Genomic DNA, 19,760 nt, shown 5'->3' on the forward strand with positions numbered 1-19,760 from the left:
CTTGTTATCTTGAAGGGATTCTGAGAAAAGATTTCAGCCCTTCTCCTAAGCAGTTCCATTCTCCATACTTTCCGTTCCGAGCTCAATATTGTTGGCAGACAGGCATGTTTGTAATTAGTTGGGTACTGCAGATTTCGAGGGATTTGACATATTTGGATCGGATATTAATAAAATGGAGTTGTTGCCCACTTTGTTATCAACCGAAGAGAGATGAGTAGCTCCCTAGTTTAAACACTACCAACGGAGTCTCGTGTTTAGTAGATTGCCCTTTTAGTGCAGCTACTACCTAATCTAATGGCACATCAGTTTCTATAGGCTAAAGGCTTGCTGTATGAGAGTATTTCATTAATTTAGAGATGACAGCTCCTCCTGCTCAAAAAATCTATTAGACACAGTTTAAAAGCTGAAAAAGTCGCTAGTTTAAAAGTGTTTTTTCCAGTTCTTCAGCCTGGTGTGCACCAAGATTAAGGAACACTGTATTGTTTTTGTAGGAGTAGGACGTATCTCATTGACCTGTGTGACGTCATAAGGTTTCTCCCAGGCTGCAGAAAGAAACAGTGGTTTTACTGGTTGTTACACCTGGGATCCCTGGTTGGCTGAGGTAGGTACCTTAGGCCAAGTAGGGACCCGTGTTCCAACGTCAGGGAAAGGAAGGTCACCTTTTTAGATAGCTCCGCTCACCCCCTCGGTAGCTTGGCAAAAGCAGCCAGGCTTATCGTCAAGGCAAATGTGTAAAGTATTTGCAACCAATCTCACAATAATCCAATAATGACACCACAAAGAGACTCCACACCAGTTTTATAAAACGAGTTTAAACTTTATGTAAAAAGATATATGATAAGACCACATGATATAAAACCAACATATGAGGTTGTGTAATATTTCTCCTGGACGGTTGTTAGGCCAGCCTGCCCTTGTAAGTTCTGGCGAGGTCAATGAGCATTTCTAAACATTCTCCTGTACTCCTAATATCATATCATACAGTTCATAATGCTAGAATCAGGCACTTTTGCAATGTAAAAATACTGTAATGCGTTCCATAGCAATCAGACACTCTGCAGTGAAAAGAATGCAATGCGTAACGCAACAATCAGGCACTTTGCAAGATATAATAATGCAATGCGTAATACAACCACCAGATATGTCATTCTGCAAAAAGAAGGCAATGCGTATACACTAATCAGGTAATTCGTTATGCAGGAATAATGCAATGCGCAATACGCTAATCAGGTACTTCGTTATGCAGCAACAAGGCAATGTGTCAAACGACAACCAGGTAGTTCGTTATGCAGATAAAAATGCCATGCGTCATACACTAATCAGGTAGTTTGTTTTGCAGGAATAATGCAATGCATAATACTCTAATCAGGTACTCCGTTATTCAGAAATGATGCAATGTGTAATACGACAGTCAGGTACTCCGTTCTGCAGAAATGAAATATTGAGTAATACACTCAGGCCCCGATCACCGGGCCTTAGATGGTCTCTCCACCTCTCTGTCTGACCTGCAGTCAGCCTCTCACCGTTGCCCCCAACACAGTATGATGTAATCCCAAAGTGCAGCTACGCACTCTGGCCCCTGTACCGCCACTCCATTGGCAATAGGGGCCACAATATGAGCCGAATCAAAGGCTCGCGCTGCCAACATGATAGAGAGGCCGAGAGCGTCTCCCTCCAAGCCCGCACCCCGCACCCCGCCCCAGGAGTCGACACATGTTACTCACTCTCCTCTCTTCATTCAGCGGCTGGGCCTCCAATGCAGGTTTGTGAAATGGCAATGGCGGCTCGGGCTGGCAACTCAGCTCCTCTGGGACTGCCGGTCCGGGCCACTTCAATTACGTTCTCAGGCTGCCACAAAGCACACGCACACAGCGTCGCTGAGTCTTCCTTCACTCCGGGTGCACAATCACTGGGCACTCCTCACACAAGTGCTATGCTGCACGAAGATCACACGTGCAGTGTCGCTGAGACTCACTTTACTCTGGTGTACACAATAACAAGACAAATCCTCACAAGGGTCAGTTCTATCCTTCATTCTCTTCAGTTGTTTCTTCCTTGGCAAGGGTCCTCTTGACCATGAAGTAGCTCCAGTTTAGTTCAAGCCATTCTCCAAAGCTCTGGGGCTTCAACTCTCACAGTTATACCCCTCAATGGCTTTGCAGTATTTGTGCTCCAGGGGGCACTGACCCCTGTTCAAACCAGTTCTGGGTGCCTTCCTGCCAGTGACACCTTTCTTCCTTTGATTAGTCTGGGTCTGGATTCTTAATCACTCAGCAGACTATGAGCAAATTGTTTTATAGCAGCAACCAAGGCCTCTTCACCTCTAGGGGTTTCTCCTCCCCTACACTCTAGATGCAGGTCAGCCTGTTGCTGTCTAACCTCTTCCCCTGGGTCAAGACATTCCCCTGATCCTATCGCTTCCAATCCAGTCAATCCACAGCCAGGCACATGTCAGAGCACAAAACTCAGCCACTTCTAAAAGAGTGGCTTCTGAAGACACAATGCAAAAAAACACCTACATAAAAAGATGTGTTATTACATTGTGAGTTCAGGCTTACTAAACTTCACCTTTCCATCTTAAGCCTTTGGGATGATAGGCTGGAAAACATATTACACAACCGTCCCATTCTTTCCTATGGGCAAGATGGCCTTTCAACAGTGAAAGACGAAATGGAGATTATTTCACTCTCAGGACATGTCACACACCTTAGTACATGTCCTACCTTTCACATGCACTACACCCTGTCCAGGGGGTACCCTAGACCTACCATAGGGGTGTCTGATGTGCCTAGAAAGGGAAGGGTAAGGTCTGGCAAGTGAATGTACTTGACAGGCCAACCTGGCAGTTTAACAAACTTTGTGCAGTCCCTGCAATGGCAGACCTGAGTTCCCTTTTTAAGGCTACTTGTGTGGGTTGCACAAATAGTGCTACAGGCCCACTAGTAGCATTTGCATTACCAGCCCTGGCACACCTAGTTCACTTAACTATGGACTTTACTAGTAAGGCAAACCAATCATGGACAACCAATGACCATTACTTTATACAGTAAACACTTACAATTTGATATTGTTTAGCAGTTGCAAAGTGTCCAAAGTATCTAAGGTGGCAACCCCATGTCAGAAAAAAGGTCTAGGGAGAAAGCAAAAAGTTTTGTGACTTTAGCCCAAAAGGGTCAAGTCCTACACTGGTAAAATGAAAATCTATGGGACTTTACTGCCTCTGTTGCAGGGATAGTGAGATAAAGTGGGCACTTGTCGGTATCGTTGCACTGATGTCTACAATGTTTTCCAAAGTGCCATTTTGTTTCTTCCCCTGGAAGCAACCCTTGTAAATGGATAACATTTGCTTATTACTCTGCTTAGTTTCTAAATGAAACTAAACATGCCTGACATCGCATCTCAAAACAGGCTGCTAACACCTCTCTTTTATTTAGTACGTGAGCCTACGAAGAGCGTTGCCAACACCACCTGCTACTCATGACCTGGATATTTCCATAGTAGTCCCAATACTGACACACCCCACCTAACAGTACTTCGATTTCTTTGTGACCCACTATTTTACAGGCACTCCTGTCTAAATGGTTTAGTAGTTCATTTTGAGTTTGGGTACTCAGTCGCCTTTTCCACATTTGTTTTCTGAAATTCGTTTTTGTTGGCCTTAGTACTCAGTGCACTTTTCCACTGCTAACCAGTGCCAAAGTACTTGTGCTGTACCCAAAAACATAGTAAAATTGGCACATTTGATTTAAATATGTCTCTAGGAAATTTGTTCTAGATGTACCTAGGGCCTGTAAATTAAATGCGACTAGTGGGCTTGCCGCACTCATTATGTCACCCACTAAAGTAGCCTCTTACAACATGTCTCAGGCCTACTACTGCAGCTTGTAGTGCAGTTTTAAACTTTCAGTTTGAACTGGCAAAATAAACCTTTTGCCAGGCCTAAACCCTCCTTCTTAACACCCCTAAGTTACCCTTAAGGTAGGCCCATAAGCTCAAAGGACAGGGTGCAGTGTATTTAAAAATATGGCCATGTACTTTTCAGTTTTACATGTTCTAGTAGTGAAAAAGTCCTAAATTAATTTTTCACTGCTGTATGGCCTGTCTCTCCCATTGGATAACATTGGGTTACCTTATTGCATTTATTAAGTGATAACTTTGGATTGGGAACAGGTAGGAGTTTAATATTTACACTCTAATGAATTGTGATTTAAAATCTTCTTTAGTTGTACAGTCAAATCAAATCAAATCAAAAGTCACTTTATTCGGTTTTGCAAAGAAGACCATAAAAGTTCATAAAAATACATTTCATACATTAATTCAGTTTAAAAAGACTATTAAAAAGTCATGAGTTTAAAATGCATTTTGTAAAATCGTTAAAAGAAGGGGATAGACTCTTAGTACCAACCCTTATAGTCTCTTCATACATTTGATTTTTCAGAGGTTAGACCTATGACGTATGCAAAATTTCAAAAAACGTACAGTTGCTTTTGCTATCAGTTCATTTTCTAGATATTGTAGCGCCAGATAGGCTGGGCGACATTGGCGTAGGCCCCAATATTTAAATATGGGCAATAGCCATTGTCTGCGGGGTGCCTCAAAGAATTTACAAAATAAGACTGTATGTATTGTCGACTGCTTTGATTGGGAGTCACAAGGGCACAATGACATTTTTGATGTCCAATCATTTTGTATGGGAAAGCAGACCATTAAGTGGAACATGTTGAACCTGAAACGTGTCAGAAGTAGTTTTTCAAATGGGGTCATGTTATACAGCAAATAAGGTTCAATAGATGATACTGTTTGAACTAATAAACTTTGTTGTACAGAGGATTTATGGATTTCTTTTAGCAGACGTGTTTGGTGCAAATGTGATAAGCATGCTTTCCTCAGATCTTTTTTGGAAATGCTGTATAAAGATAATGGATCTGTAAAATAATGTCTGTGTCCCATATCTGTAAGAAAGGCATTAACGTAGGCTGTCCATTTCATCCGCCCATAGTGCTCCAGCGTTTGAATGTCTTGAATAATCAGTCTAGTTAAATTGCATTGTTCAGTGACCCAAATTCTTCTCCAGAGCATTATAGGTTGTATTCTTATAATGTCCTCTAGATGGTCTATGCCCAGCTCTTCGTGACAGGCGTATGTAGAAGAATTTTTCGGCAGCCCCAATAGGTATCTTAAGAAGGCATTTTCTATTTTTTGTAAGTCAGTCACATTTGCGTGTCCCCATATCCCTGCCCCATAGATAGCAGTACTAACACATTTTGCCTTATAAATTTTTAAGGTTTCTAGAGGTGGCTTGTGACCCAGTTTTTGGACAAATGTTCTCAAGGCCGCTGTTGTTTTCAGAAATGATAGTTTTCTCGCCGAGATTGCCGCTTTCCACTTAAATTTGTCGTCAATGACAATTCCCAGGTATTGGTAAGTGGGTGTTCTTTCCAGAGCTTCCCCTTTCACAAATAATGTTTTAGGTTTCATGTTTTTCCTCCCCGCATGCATAGTAAAAGTTTTTTTAACATTTAAAAACAAGTTCAAGCTCAACATAAATTCACAGTATCTATCCAGTTCTCGTTGCAGTTCCACAGATGTTCTCGCTAAAATGACTGCGTCGTCGGCATATAGCAGCGCGGGTATATGCCGACGACCGACAGAGGGGAGGTCTCTACTTCCCTCAAGCAGTGCTGTCTCAAGGCCATTTGTGTAGAGGGTGAATAGAAAGGGGGCCAGTACGCATCCTTGTCTGACCCCCTTTTCTACCCGAAAGCTATCTGACAGTTGACCCTTTGTCCCAAATCGCACTCTGCCTGTTGTTCCAGTATAGAGTTCTCGTAGGAAATCTACAATAGGGGGATCTACTCCCATGTTCAACAGGATCGTCCACAGCCTTGAATGTATGACACAATCGAAGGCTGCGGATAAGTCCACATACACCATGTGAAAGGCACTCCCCTTGGCCTCTAAGTATTTTCCTGCCAATAGGGTCAGGTTTAGTGCTTGGTCCACAGTGCCTAGACCTTCGCGGAAACCATATTGTATGTCCGATATGACATTGTTTGTGACTGCCCACTCCTGGAGTCTCTCGAGAACTATCCGACCAGCGACCTTCCCGAGAGAGTCCAGGAGGGAGATAGGCCTATAACAAGTTGGTGAGTATCGGTCTCCCTTTTTGAAGATTGGGACTAATATAGAGGTCTTCCATGATTTTATCAGCCCTTCTTCTAGGGATGCGTTTAAAACATTTGTCAGGAGCGGGGACCAGAGTTCTTCCTCGTATTTGTAAATGTCAACGGGAACCCCGTCGGGCCCCGGGGCTTTGCCTAATTTAGTGGATTTTAAGGCTTTCTGTACCTCGTCGTGCGTAAACTGCAGGTTTAGTGGATAGATAACTTGCTTCAGCAAGTCCGTTGTTTCCATATTATCTGGTGGACTTAAACAAAAGACATTTGAGTAGTGTTTTACCCATTCAGTGTTGGTAATCGCGACATCAATAGAGGGTATATCCTCCTTCCCTGTGAGGTATGGTGACCTTACTATTTTCCAGAACTCAACACTGTCTTTGAGTTCTGTACTTTTTTTTAGACACTCCCAGAGGTCAGTTTTTATCTCGTGTTTTCTGTTTTTAATTGCTAAGGCATATTCTCTCCTTAGTTGTACAGTCAGATTTGAGTATACAATTGTGAGAATGCCACTTTTAAAAAGTTGGCCTTTTCTCGTCCAAACCATTAGGTGCTTGCAGCCTGTGTCCTAGATCACATGACTGGGTGTAGTTGGCATCTGGCATTTTTGCATTTCTCTCAGACAGTGAGTTAAATGGGTACTAGGTCTTGGTATGATGGGCCATACACACAGATGCGTATGGTGGAGCTGTACCCTTCCCCACTTATACTTCAAAGGGCCTGTCTCCACCACACTCACAAAGAACTTGACATCTGTTTATTGTCACCCCAGATTCCTTGGAGCCTGGGCAAGTGAAAGAAGGAAATCCCAGAACCAGATGTGGTGGGGGGAGTTTAGAGGTTTCTCTCACTTCAAAAGCTGGCACCAGATATAAATATTGGACTCTCAGATCAAGTCTTCAGTGCCCTCCTAGATCTGCAAAGGATACCCAGAAGGACTGCCTTGTACTTCAAAGGACTGCCTGCCACTTGAGACCTGCTTTGTATCTCAGACATCTACCATGCTACTACCAGAGGACTGTCACTCCTGTTGCTTTAAGCTTGCCCCGTACCCTTAAAGGAATTCCCTGCTGATTTGAGGCCTGCCTTGCAGCTTAATCCTAGGACTACCAGAGGTACTTCAAGTATCAGTTGGCTGAACTCCAGTTCTGAGTTACAGGGACAAAACAAGCTCCAGTGGCCTCTCTGCAACTGCTCTGTTGACCTGCTGCAACTGGCCCTGCCTAGCCATGCATCTGAACCAGCATGGATCTGCTGGAGCCCTGATAGTCTCTGCTGGAGTTCCTCAACCCCAAGAGGTATCTCGCCAGGTCATGGACTCTTGGCTGATATCAGTTGAGTTACTCCTGAGAAATCCTGAAGTTTTAAATTCTGCGCGCTGGTCTTTGAGAAAGCAACTGTTTCAGTGGGACTAATCTGGTCCCTGTATCCTGCTTGCTCTCCATTGCAGTCAGCCTTACCATGTGACTTTCAACTGGTCTAACACGACTAGATGATCGCAAGTGGCGCTTTGTGCTTTTACACGCTATACTTACGTAAAATCTTTAAATTTCATATCTTCAGTTCTACTGATTGGAGTCTTGTCGTCTTGGCCTCTATTTACGAAAATGTTCCCTGTTTTTTTAAATTGGTGTCGGATATATCTTGTGTCATGTTTCACTTTACTACTGTTTTAGGGCTGCATAAAAAACTTAACACAGTGCCTCTAAGTTAGGCTTGACTGCTTTTGTACCAAGCCACAAGAGGGTTAAGCACAGGTTCATTTAGTGACTTTAGTGACTCACCATGACAAGGACTGTGGTTGTTGCTTCAGGAGCGTATTCACCCCTTCAATGAAAATCTCAATTTCTTACAGCAAAACAGTAATCTACTTATTCCTCCTAAGTCTAATTAAGACTCTTAATCATTGACTTTGGCCACCCAGATCTTCCATTCTGAGAACATGCAGCACATATTCCCTAACTTATGGTACTCTACACACAATTCTAGAAATTAAACTATGTTACAGGTTTCTGAATTTAAGTCAGCCCCCCTCCACTAAACTGCTCCGCAAAGCAGGGGAGCACAATTTGTGGCACTAAAATCATTTACATAATTTTGAATAGAACCAGAAAAGGGCTCTGTAGTTTAAAAATGTGACATTCCTCTTTTGTTAACTAATCTTGTTGGTTTTTTCATAGCTCTGCAGCTTTTACCAAACCAACAGCACTGTGTGGAAAAGACTCTACGATTTAACGGCAGCTAAGCATGGGCGTAAAATCCGCTCCGATCGCGGATTTTTCGGATTTTCGGCAAATTCGCAATCCACGAACTCTCGCGAATTTGTCGAAAATCCGTGAATCCGCTCGCGGCGGATTTTTTGCTTGGTTGCGGCGCGCGGTGTGGTGCACGGCGTTCACTTTCCGTCATTTAGCGTTTGCCGAGTTGTTTTTCTTTGCGAGTGCCGCGCCATTTTGGATCTTGCTGCTTGATCCCGCGGGAGTTTGGCGCCCGCGAATACGTAATCGCGGCTTGCCACCTTGCACAGCACACCTCGCGAGAGTTCGCAATTGGTAACACGTAGTTGCGGCGGAAAGGAACAATCTCGCACTCGCGAAATAGAGCTTTTTCAATTCTGCACAAGAAAATCACCAGCAAACAGGATAAACCTTCAGAAAATTATGATTTTTATCAGAATCACTCCTCAGGTTGACATTTGCATGGCCTTTTTTTTTGCAAGGAGTCCATTTTTTGGGGGGGGGGAGGAAGGAAGTGCCCCACAGTCTCCAACTTCCTGTTCCTGTCCAGCAGGCTCCTCCCAGTGCTTTGTCCATCTCCTGGTCACTTTCATTTGGATCTGGAGCTGGAAGGATTACTTTTTGTGGGTGCTGCTGGATATTTGGATTTGAGGCCTTTTTGACTGTCTTTGGATCACTTTTGGATTAGAAATCAACTTTCACAAGTAAGTTTGTTTGGGGCATTACAGTTGCTGCAAGTAAAATTTTGGAACTTTTTCAGAACATTAAATAAATTATATTGTGGGTAGCCACAGTATCCAGTAGGACCAGGGTTGGTTAGGGGTGCATGATACAACTGTTTTGTTGAATTTAAACACCATTGAGGCCATGGATGGGCTGGGATTGTGCTGATTTTTGTCGTTTTTTTGGGCCTGCTGGTGGGGCCCTTTGCCCAGGGGTGGTGAGTGTTGCATGGGCCTAGTCTTTCTGTGGGGTGTCTTCTTGAATTTAAACATAATTGAGGCCATGGATGGGCTGGGATTGTGCTTATTTTATTGTTTTTTGTCGTTTTTTGGGGGCTGCTGGTGTGGCCTTTTGCCCAGGGGTGGTGGTGCATGGACTGAGTGTGCCTGTGGTGTGGTCTCACTCTCTTTAATGTAAACATCATGGATGGCATTGGATTGTGGTGATTTCTGGCTGTTTTTCTGTTTTTTGGGGGTGTACTGTTGATGTGGACTGGCCATGTGGGTGGTGGTGGTGGCCATCTTGAGTGCTGGCCGGTACAGGCAACATGTGCTTGGGGTGTAAGGGGCCATTTTGAGGAGAGGCAGTGTCTGAGGCCTCCACTTATTTTGCCTACTTTTCATCCATTATGCCCAGGGGTAGTGAGTGTTGCATGGGCCTAGTGTTTCTGAGGGGTGTCTTCTTGAATTTAAACACCATTGAGGCCATGGATGGGCTGGGATTGTGCTGATTTGATTGTTTTTTGTCGTTTTTTTGGGCCTGCTGGTGGGGCCCTTTGCCCAGGGGTGGTGAGTGTTGCATGGGCCTAGTCTTTCTGTGGGGTGTCTTCTTGAATTTAAACATAATTGAGGCCATGGATGTGCTGGGATTGTGCTTATTTTATTGTTTTTTGTCGTTTTTTGGGGGCTGCTGGTGTGGCCTTTTGCCCATGGGTGGTGGTGCATGGACTGAGTGTGCCTGTGGTGTGGTCTCACTCTCTTTAATGTAAACATCATGGATGGCATTGGATTGTGGTGATTTCTGGCTGTTTTTCTGTTTTTTGGGGGTGTACTGTTGGTGTGGACTGGCCATGTGGGTGGTGGTGGTGGCCATCTTGAGTGCTGGCTGGTACAGGCAACATGTGCTTGGGGTGTAAGGGGCCATTTTGAGGAGAGGCAGTGTCTGAGGCCTGCACTTATTTTGCCTACTTTTCATCCATTATGCCCAGGGGTAGTGAGTGTTGCATGGGCCTAGTGTTTCTGAGGGGTGTCTTCTTGAATTTAAACACCATTGAGGCCATGGATGGGCTGGGATTGTGCTGATTTGATTGTTTTTTGTCGTTTTTTTGGGCCTGCTGGTGGGGCCCTTTGCCCAGGGGTGGTGAGTGTTGCATGGGCCTAGTCTTTCTGTGGGGTGTCTTCTTTAATTTAAACATAATTGAGGCCATGGATGGGCTGGGATTGTGCTTATTTTATTGTTTTTTGTCGTTTTTTTGGGCCTGCTGGTAGGGCCCTTTGCCCAGGGGTGGTGAGTGTTGCATGGGCCTAGTCTTTCTGTGGGGTGTCTTCTTGAATTTAAACATAATTGAGGCCATGGATGGGCTGGGATTGTGCTTATTTTATTGTTTTTTGTCGTTTTTTGGGGGCTGCTGGTGTGGCCTTTTGCCCAGGGGTGGTGGTGCATGGATTGATTGTGCCTGTGGTGTGGTCTGGTCTCACTCTCTTTAATGTAAACATCATGGATGGCATTGGATTGTGGTGATTTCTGGCTGTTTTTCTGTTTTTTGGGGGTGTACTGTTGATGTGGACTGGCCATGTGGGTGTAGTGTAGTTCCTATCATCCCAATAGGCTCTGCGCATTGGAATAATACCTACAGCAGTAAAGGCCTAGGCCAGACGTTAACTAGGTCTACTACTGTCGATACTAGACTTAAAGTTTTGGGTTTGCCAGCTTAGCTCAGAGTTCACTAGAAACTTTCTCGAATGTTCAAGGAGGACTTAACTTCCCTGATTAGACAAGAAGGGATTTAGTTTCTGACAACCATAGAACATGACAACTTTGCTCTCCCCTAATCAAGAGTAAATCTCGAGAGTCGTGTGAACAAAAGGCAATTTATTTTACTCAGTCAGTACGTGCATTCTTAGTCTCATCAGAATGTAGAGAAAAGGAAGAGACGGGCGTGTTCAATAAAAAGGTGTTATTTATTGATCAGTCTCTTTTCTCATACAAGAGAAATGGATCGATATTATTGCAATACTTATAGTTAAGTAAAGTGCATACATTAAAAGCAATAGTATAAAATAATACTGTAAAAACATTGATATGGTTTCTAAGCCATAAGATGTTTTAAAATGAATAAAATATATTACATACACATATACATTTGACTAAACGTACTCAACTGGTGTTTCTAGATACGCCTACCCCGTGTACCTGACCTAAGTCTAATACGTGGGCGGGAATAGAAAGTTACAGTTTAAGTTAAGTTTGTTTTTGCCAAGTGAATAACTAAAGAATTCTCTGTGAGGGGTCATTCAGTTCTGTACCTGGAAGTTAGGATGAATGAGGAATGGTATCTCTCTCTCTGGTCTCGATATTCCAGGCTGCCTGCGAGGGCTACCCGGAAACGCCGGTGCTGTATTCTCGGCAGGAGAAAGCAGCGCGTCTCTCAGCGCGTCAGGAAGGCGGGGCTGCTGCCAGCGGGGTCTGCTCTGCTCTTGGCTTCGGCAAGTATGGCTGCTCCGTCTCGTCACCACGCGTGTGTTTTGCATAGGGCAAGATCGGTAATATTTATAACTTTAAGGTGCCGAGATTGACGTAAGGATGGACATAGATACGTCAATAAGGATGTCATACGACTTGCTCGTTAGCACATTCTTTTACTGAAGTTCTCGGTGAAATCAAAACAATGGCCGCAGGGTTTTGCCCAGGTTGTCATAGGTTTGATTTGTTATGAGAACTCCGTATGCCTTATCAGGGGCTGGAGGAATATCGCTTGTCTAATTAGATCGCAAGCGTTATGACCTAATCAGATAACACGTTCCTGTGCCGTAGTGTGACTGCGTCAGATAACGGTATCTGCATCATGGGGATTTTCTGCCTCATGGGCTGACTGCTAGTTAACTTGTTGGTTTGTTTAACTAGAATAGGGTCAGGAATAGGGGGATCGATTCAGAACCTATAGGAATACATGACACCCACTCCACGCTAACTATGGACATATTTACTAATCTAGGCATAGTATAACATAGTACAACATACTATAGAGTAGTGTGTATACCTTACCACCCCAAAATACATAAATGCAAATTGAAATTCTTCAAATATACAGAAAATTTGCAGACATATATATTGTATGCACTCAAGCTATTGAATAATGCTAAAGTAATCACGCATTTGTATACATTATTGCTTATTTGGTATATGAGAATTACACATGAAATGGTTTCTTAAATACAGAAAAAAGTTTCGAGACCATTCCATCACAGAATAAAATATTTGTGAACATACCAGCGGGCAGCTAAAGTCTATAAAGTATCTAAAAATAGAAATCTTACTTCTTTAGGAATAGTTTCTTACTTTAAGCAGAAGATAAGTGTCCCGAAAAACCGAAAAAATGAATTGGGGCTTCTGAAAGAGTTGCTGTCCGTGAACTGGTGTGAAAAATAGTTCATGTGACTTTATTATTTAAAGTTGAAGGCCGAATTCAGGGAACCCCGTGTGCGAGCTTGCTCAAAAGTCTCTATTTCTGTTCGGGTGGGAACATCATATCATTTAGGCTTTCGAAAAAACTGTCAACAGCTTCCTGGGAAAGTTCCACTAACTCGGAAATAGGTGTAATCATGCATTCTTGTGCATGATTGTCTCCATTGACATTCTGATTCGCATTGCTGACAGAAGGTCGTACCTGTTCGATGCTGCTTTCATCTTGAACTTCACTACCCATCAATCGTAGTGGTGAAGCTTCCACGAATGCCGTCATCAGGATTGGTAGCCTTTGAGGGCAGCACAAAGCATGAACCTTGATCGGGCTCAACAATGTTTCTGCATCCATCGGTGCATCCGATTGTAGCGTCAGACAGGTGTCTAACACGCATTCTTCTCCGCATAGCAGACACCTTAATACAGGTAAAACACATCTTTGCCACATTGGTCGAAATGATAGAAACCAAGTCATGTTCAGGTCTCTAAGCCGGGAGAGTCCCAGGATTTTTGATATCCGGTCTCGGTATCCAATGGCTAGGATTGTTTCTTCCCTTGTCGCAAGAGTTTTGTCTGTGACATGGGTTGCCATAACGAAAAATAAGGACTAAGAATAGGATTCCTGCAATTAGTCCCAAGATCAGGGGAAGTCCGCCAAAAATCGAATGGACGAAATCTGGAAAAATACCCAGTATGGCTTTGAATGGTGTTAATGCCATCGAAAATACTGTCTTAAATACCTTCGAGACCCCATTGGTATCAGAAATATTTAAGATTTCATTCAGGATTTCCGCGAAATGTACGGGGGAATTAGTTGATAATAATGTATGTATCTCTGCAGTCGTCCTTGCGACTTGTAGATCATACGTTTCTTTTGATGACGAGAACCTGGTAGGCGTCTGAAGAAGCACTGTTTTCATTCTGCTTAAAGTATCTATTTGAATAGAAGTAATTTTCAAATCGGGCCATGCCCTTGCCTCCCTGTCTGGGAAGGAGCTGGGGAACAACGAGCGTCCACAGCACTTGACCTTCGCAGTAGTAGTTACTAGATAAGGAGTCCCGGGCATAAGACTACAACATCTGCGGTCTACAATTAGAATGTAACTCCCATTATAGAGTCTTTGAAAGAATGGTTCTATTTCTGTTGCAGGTGCGCCTTGCTGGTGACATGAAAGGTTGTATGAATTCCCTTCACAGGCTCCATGCAAACTAATTCCGTTACACAGAAGTGTGCCACTTAGTGACATCGCACAATTGTTGCCACTAAGAAACACTTTCTGTCCTTTATTACTGACACATGCATGTGAATAGGGCAGGTTCCATGTTGTTTTAAGGTATCCTTTTCCCAATTTCTCGTACATGCCAGCCTGTATATATTTTTGGCAGTATTGAAACCTGAAGGTTGAGATTGGAATATTTATTATCCCATGTATTATCCATTCACTGACAGGTCGTTCTGACATTGTCACTGGTAATCTTTCGAGTTTTTCAATGCTCAAGATTGTATAATCAGCACCCTTCTGTGCCATACTGATTTGTCTATCAGTAAGGTTAAAGATTTGGAATAATGACGTTGTGTTGATTAGACGCCAAGGCACATAGCCTGAACGCAGATTTTGTAACGTCCAGCCAAGCTGTACAATAGAACGCAATTGTGACTGACCGTGTTGTAATAACAGTAAGTCTTGCGATAATATATCGATTGCTAAAGACACAATGCTGTCCAAAGAAAAAATTCTGGAGGACAGAGTCATTAACCCATTGTCCACTACAGAAAGTGATTTTTCCAAATTAATACGGTCAATTTCCCGTATTCTCTCTGCTGTTTCAATTTGAGTAACCTTCCAGGCCTCATTGTATGCTGCATATACAGAGGCTGCTATGAAACGCTTTTGACGCTGTTTGCGTGGTCCCATAGTGAAATCACGCAAGTCAGCACCATCAGTAAGTAAAGTTAGGTGTTGCTTAATTTCTGCCAGTGTGGAAGTTTGTAGCCATTGAAGGCATAATTTGCCCACACTGTAGGTGGTTATTATCCCTGGGTGATGTCTTTGAGGATATCTAGGGTCTGGCCTGGTCATTTTGAACCCCTGCGTTTTGTTCAGGAATCTGTCTTGACAGTTATTAGTATCTGTGGGCCAGATCAACCACTGTTTCCAATCAGGATGTGTTCTGTTTTGGTTTAATATATGGTTTACGTCTTTCTCTTCATCTGTATCAGAGTTATTGCTAAACATTGTTGGCTTTGGAATAGACGGTTTATTTAAATCTTTGATTTTGGCTAAGCCAAGACAGGTGGTCTGTTGAACAGTGTCATTTAAAAATATCATTTGTTCTGGCATCATGCAGGCTCTAAACAAAGCTTCTATACCCGTACTTGCCATTCTTTTGTACCCCAAACACTTTTCAATTCAACATTTTTGTCCCAATAATCAAATCCAAAGGTATTCATTTTTTCAAAGAATGAGTCTGAATATAACAATTTTGTGTTGGTTATCATGGTCTTGGTCCCTGTCTTATTTGACAATTTAAAATAAAATGCTTCAGCATTACTTGTGTTAAAACCTGAAAAATATGAATATTTGTCGTAAACGGTTCTTGAGCTCCCTTTTGGAGGTGTTGCACAATGTTCCCATTGATTATAATTTAAAACATTTCTAGGTTGTGCAGATCTATGTAAAAAATGGTTACCATAGTGGTTATAACAGTACATACTATCATAATTGGTAGAACCCTGCAAATAATCATGTTTGGTAAATTTAGCAGACATTACTAAATCAGACATCATATTATTAATGCTTTCGAAGTCCCAATCATCAGCAAATGAGTTTGGTTTTACAAAGTCACTCAAGGAGATCTTAATTTGGTGTGGATATTTCAGGATCTCGACCGGACCATAAATTTCATAGTCAGTGTTGTCCCAGGCTACCCCACCAGGTATCGGATTGGCTGTGAAGTTGGCTGAAGAAAGTTCTCTTTTCTCGACGTGTGAAGATGTGTGTGGTTTGAGGATCAAGTTAATTTTCTGACTTGCTGTGTCCATTTTAGCATATTTTCCCTCAATGAAGCGTCCCAATGTTAGTATCATGATGAGCCAAAGTATGAGGATAAATACACCAAAACCCACCCAAAATTCAATCCATGGAGAAATCAGATATGTTTCTTTCAGTTGTTTCAAAAGTTCTTTAGCTTTATCTTTAAAGGTTTTTGATGATGGCTGTGTCTTTGATTCACTGAAGCCTTCAGAGAAATCATCGAAGTTTATGAAGTAGCCGGATGCAGTTCTGTCAATTGTTCCAATTGCTTCAGGATTTCTGTTTCTTGCATTTTCGTTTGGTACTTCATTATAGATAGGTGTGTCTCTGCTAAATGTTTTTATTTGGGATTTCAGAGGTCTTAGTTCTATTGCATTGTTGCATAGTCCATGTTGTTCTTCTGTAGGCGTTTCGAATGTGATGAGCCTCTTTGTTAGGACCTCTGTACTGGTAGCAAACCTTGGTGTTCTGCTACTTATTGGGAGTCCACTTGGCCTACTGTTTGTTATCGGCCACATGTTGTGGTTTTACCAGGTCGATGGATACAACTCGGTTCTCCTTTTTACCAGCAAGTGGCGGTAGTACAACTGATCTTGTCCCGTTGACAGACAAGACAGGAACTGCTTTTCTGTAAGAAGGCCCAAATTCCTTCTTTACCGCGATCTTCTCCCTGACTAGATCCCCGACTTTTGGAATCCAGACAGGTCTTGCTGGGACAGGTGGTGGTTCTTCAGTGGTTGTTGGCTGTTGTTTCAACTTTATGTTGCTCAGGTCTTTTCTTGTTTTGTTTAAGTCCTGCAAAATAGCCAAACGGTCTTTGATATCAAAGCTTTTTTCTTTCACCACTGAAGTCTGACTATCAATGTCAGAGATCAACATCCTAGTTCCAAATAATAATTCGTACGCACTGAATCCCTTCAGAGAATTTCTTGGCAAGTTATTTAGACTACGTTGGACACTTATTAGATGTTTGACCCACCCAGCTCCCGAACCTAATACCTTTGCCGTTATAGATTGCTTTATGTCACGGTTTTTTCTTTCAACAATTCCGTTCCCCTCAGGGTGAAATGGACAAGAGTACCGCAATGCCACGCCCATGCTGACCATGGCCTCCTTATAAGCTCTAGAGCTAAAAGCAGGACCGTGGTCCGAATGCAGCATGCCAATTGCGTATGTGCCGATAAAGACTCGCAAATCTTTTATAACAGTTCTGGCATCAGCCGTTCGCTGGGGCCACATCCATATGAATCTCGTGCATGAATCTACTGCGACCAAGATATATTTATAGTTACCGTCCCTTTGTAAGGGACCGCAGTGATCTAGATAAACACAGGCTAATGGTTTATCCGAGATTAGAAGGGGTGTTTGCGCTGGACGTCTCACCGTTGATACTTTCATTTTTTGACATATTTCACATTCTAGAACATAGTTCCTTGTTTGTCTTCTCATTTGTGGCCACCAGTATCTCTGTTTTAATAATGATACTGTGGCTGAGACGCCAGCATGGATAGAAGCAAGCCCTTCATGTGCCGCTATTATTAGTCCTAACCTATGTTCCATGTTTGGAATTGCCCTATCCCCCACTCCAGGGATTCGAGCAAAAGGAACATTGTTTGCATCAGTTATGTATGAGTATTTTACTGGAAAGCCTTTCGGGAGTGTTTCTATCGGATCCTTTTCTGAAGCGCTGACAGCTTGTAATATTTCGCTGTCTATTTTTGTTTTTGACCGGGTGATGGCAGCTACGGAAGCCGTTTGCACAGCTGCCTTCGCGGCCTCATCAGCCAATGAATTCCCTGCAACGTGAACGCCATCACGTTGATGACTCAGCGTATGTATCACGTGAGTCTTTGGTAGTTCTTTTTGTAAAAGAACTACTTGTTCCCAGAGCATTTTATGCTTGATTGTGCCACCTTTCGCATCCTTGAAACCATTCTGAAGCCAGATCTGCAAGTATTCATTGTAAGACTGAACGCAATAATACGAATCGCACACTATGAGTGTGGGGAATTCTCGATCGGTATTTTCAAGCGCCATCTTGAACGCCAGTAGTTCAGCTCGCTGAGCTGTACAATCTCCTAAAGATTGTGTTTTAGTGATTGCTGGTTTAAATTTTCCTTCGTGCCAGCGACCTTTAACGATCGCGCACGCAGCACTGTAAGCTTGCTTACCCCCCACTGCGGGTTGTGCTGATCCGTCTGTATATATTACACAGGCGTAATGTCGTAAAGGCAGAATGTCGATTGGCAGAGGGTATGTTTTTTCATATTCTAGATTTTCCATTTCTTCTAGTTCTGGATCAAAGTAGTAGTATACTTTGTCCGTTGTGATTGAATTCACCCATTGTATCCATCTCGGATTCAATGTTGTTGTTGGTAAATTACACGGTGTTGTTAATGCCTCAAAGGCTGATTCAGCTGTTCTGACTGTGATATGTCTACCGTCTGCTTGATCTTTTTTTCTAGCTATTGCGGTTTGAACTGCATGAACAATTTTTTCTTTGTTGCTGAATTTCTGTTCAGCTTCTGTGTACAAGTGTGATTTGAATGCAATTGGTACCTTTTCTCCCTCATTAGAGGTCAGGTATGTGAATCCGCATCTCCCTGGGATGACTCGAATCACAAGATTGCGTGTGTTATCACGTATTTCTAATTTTGTTTTAATTAGCATGTCTGTTTGTAGGGATCTCAAAATTTCTGTGTGTATTTGAGTCCAATTGGATCTTTTAAAATCAGGTTTTATCAGATCATAAAGGGGTTTGACCCTTTCTGCGTAATTTGCAATGTATGTTCTTCCGAAATTTAGGAAGCCTAGAATCGACTGTAAGTTTTTTAGTGTTCTAGGTGCTTGGAGTACGGCACATTTCTCTAGGAAATTGTCAGCCAGGCTTTTGCCTTCACTTGATAACTCATATCCTAAGAATAGGACTGTCAGATGGGCAATTCTGGATTTTTTAAAGTTGAATTTGTAACCCTCTGCTGCGAACCCAAGTATTATGGTGTTCACTCTCTTCAAGTGAGTCTCCAAGTCATCATCAGTTAAGTAGATGTCATCGACATAAGATAATGCTTCATCATCATATAGTTGTAGTAATTCTGTTACTCTCGCTGAGAATACCCCCGGGCTGTTCTTGTACCCCTGGGCTAACCGACAGAATTGTTTTTGAGTGCCATTTATTGAGAACGCAGTTAAATATCTGCTCTCTGGTGCTATGTTTTGACAAAAGAATCCATTAGAGATGTCTAATGTTGTTTTGTATTTTTTGCGCACTATGTTATTCATTAGTGCAGCACTATGTGAGTTTTGCACTGCAAAAGTTTTGCAACATGTGTTAAGGTGTCGGTAATCCAAAACTAGACGATATGAATTGTCTGGTTTGGAGACCGGAAACAAAGGGTTGTTCATTTGTGAGGTGCAAGTTTCAATCACCCCCTGGTATTCTAGCTGATCTAGTATTTCATTTACCTGTTTTTTAGCTTCTTGCTTAATTGGGTACTGCCTTTGTGCAGTTGGTTGTGATTTTAACTGGATTTTGTGAGGAGGAGAATCCTCATCCCATCCTACATGATTTTTATATAAGGCAGGAGCTAGAGCCACTGCCCACTTTCTAGCAAGTGTATATTTTTTATGAATTGGGATATGATTTGAGCAGGCAGGCATAATTACTTCTTCGCCATGAGGGCACTCCCTAAAAAACTCTGGTGGCCAGTCTTTTTCAGCTAGAAGGATATCATAGCCCTTGGAGAGATTATCCCAAAATAGTCCCCTTATTTTTCTAGTCTTATCTCCCTCTATACGTAATGTTATCTCGTATATCTTGTGAGGTTTGCTAACTCTGGTGTCCGCAGTTTCCACTTGAAGATATTCATTCGTGTCCACTGTCTCCAGATGATTCATAAGGACTTTGC

The 19,760-nt window shown here is 42.6% G+C and overlaps 1 protein-coding gene across 1 annotated transcript in view; it reads left to right on the plus strand.

Moving 5' to 3' along the window:
- Positions 1–19,760, plus strand: part of LOC144824244 (uncharacterized) — a 154,817-nt gene that overhangs the window by 119,185 nt on the left and 15,872 nt on the right. Inside the window, exon 4 of the mRNA XM_078683387.1 lies at positions 8,357–8,467. Coding sequence (XP_078539513.1) covers positions 8,357–8,467 — 111 coding nt within the window. The remainder of the gene's footprint in view (positions 1–8,356; positions 8,468–19,760) is intronic.

This window comes from Lissotriton helveticus, chromosome 3_1 (genome assembly GCF_964261635.1).
Source record: "Lissotriton helveticus chromosome 3_1, aLisHel1.1, whole genome shotgun sequence".
Taxonomy (NCBI): domain Eukaryota; kingdom Metazoa; phylum Chordata; class Amphibia; order Caudata; family Salamandridae; genus Lissotriton; species Lissotriton helveticus.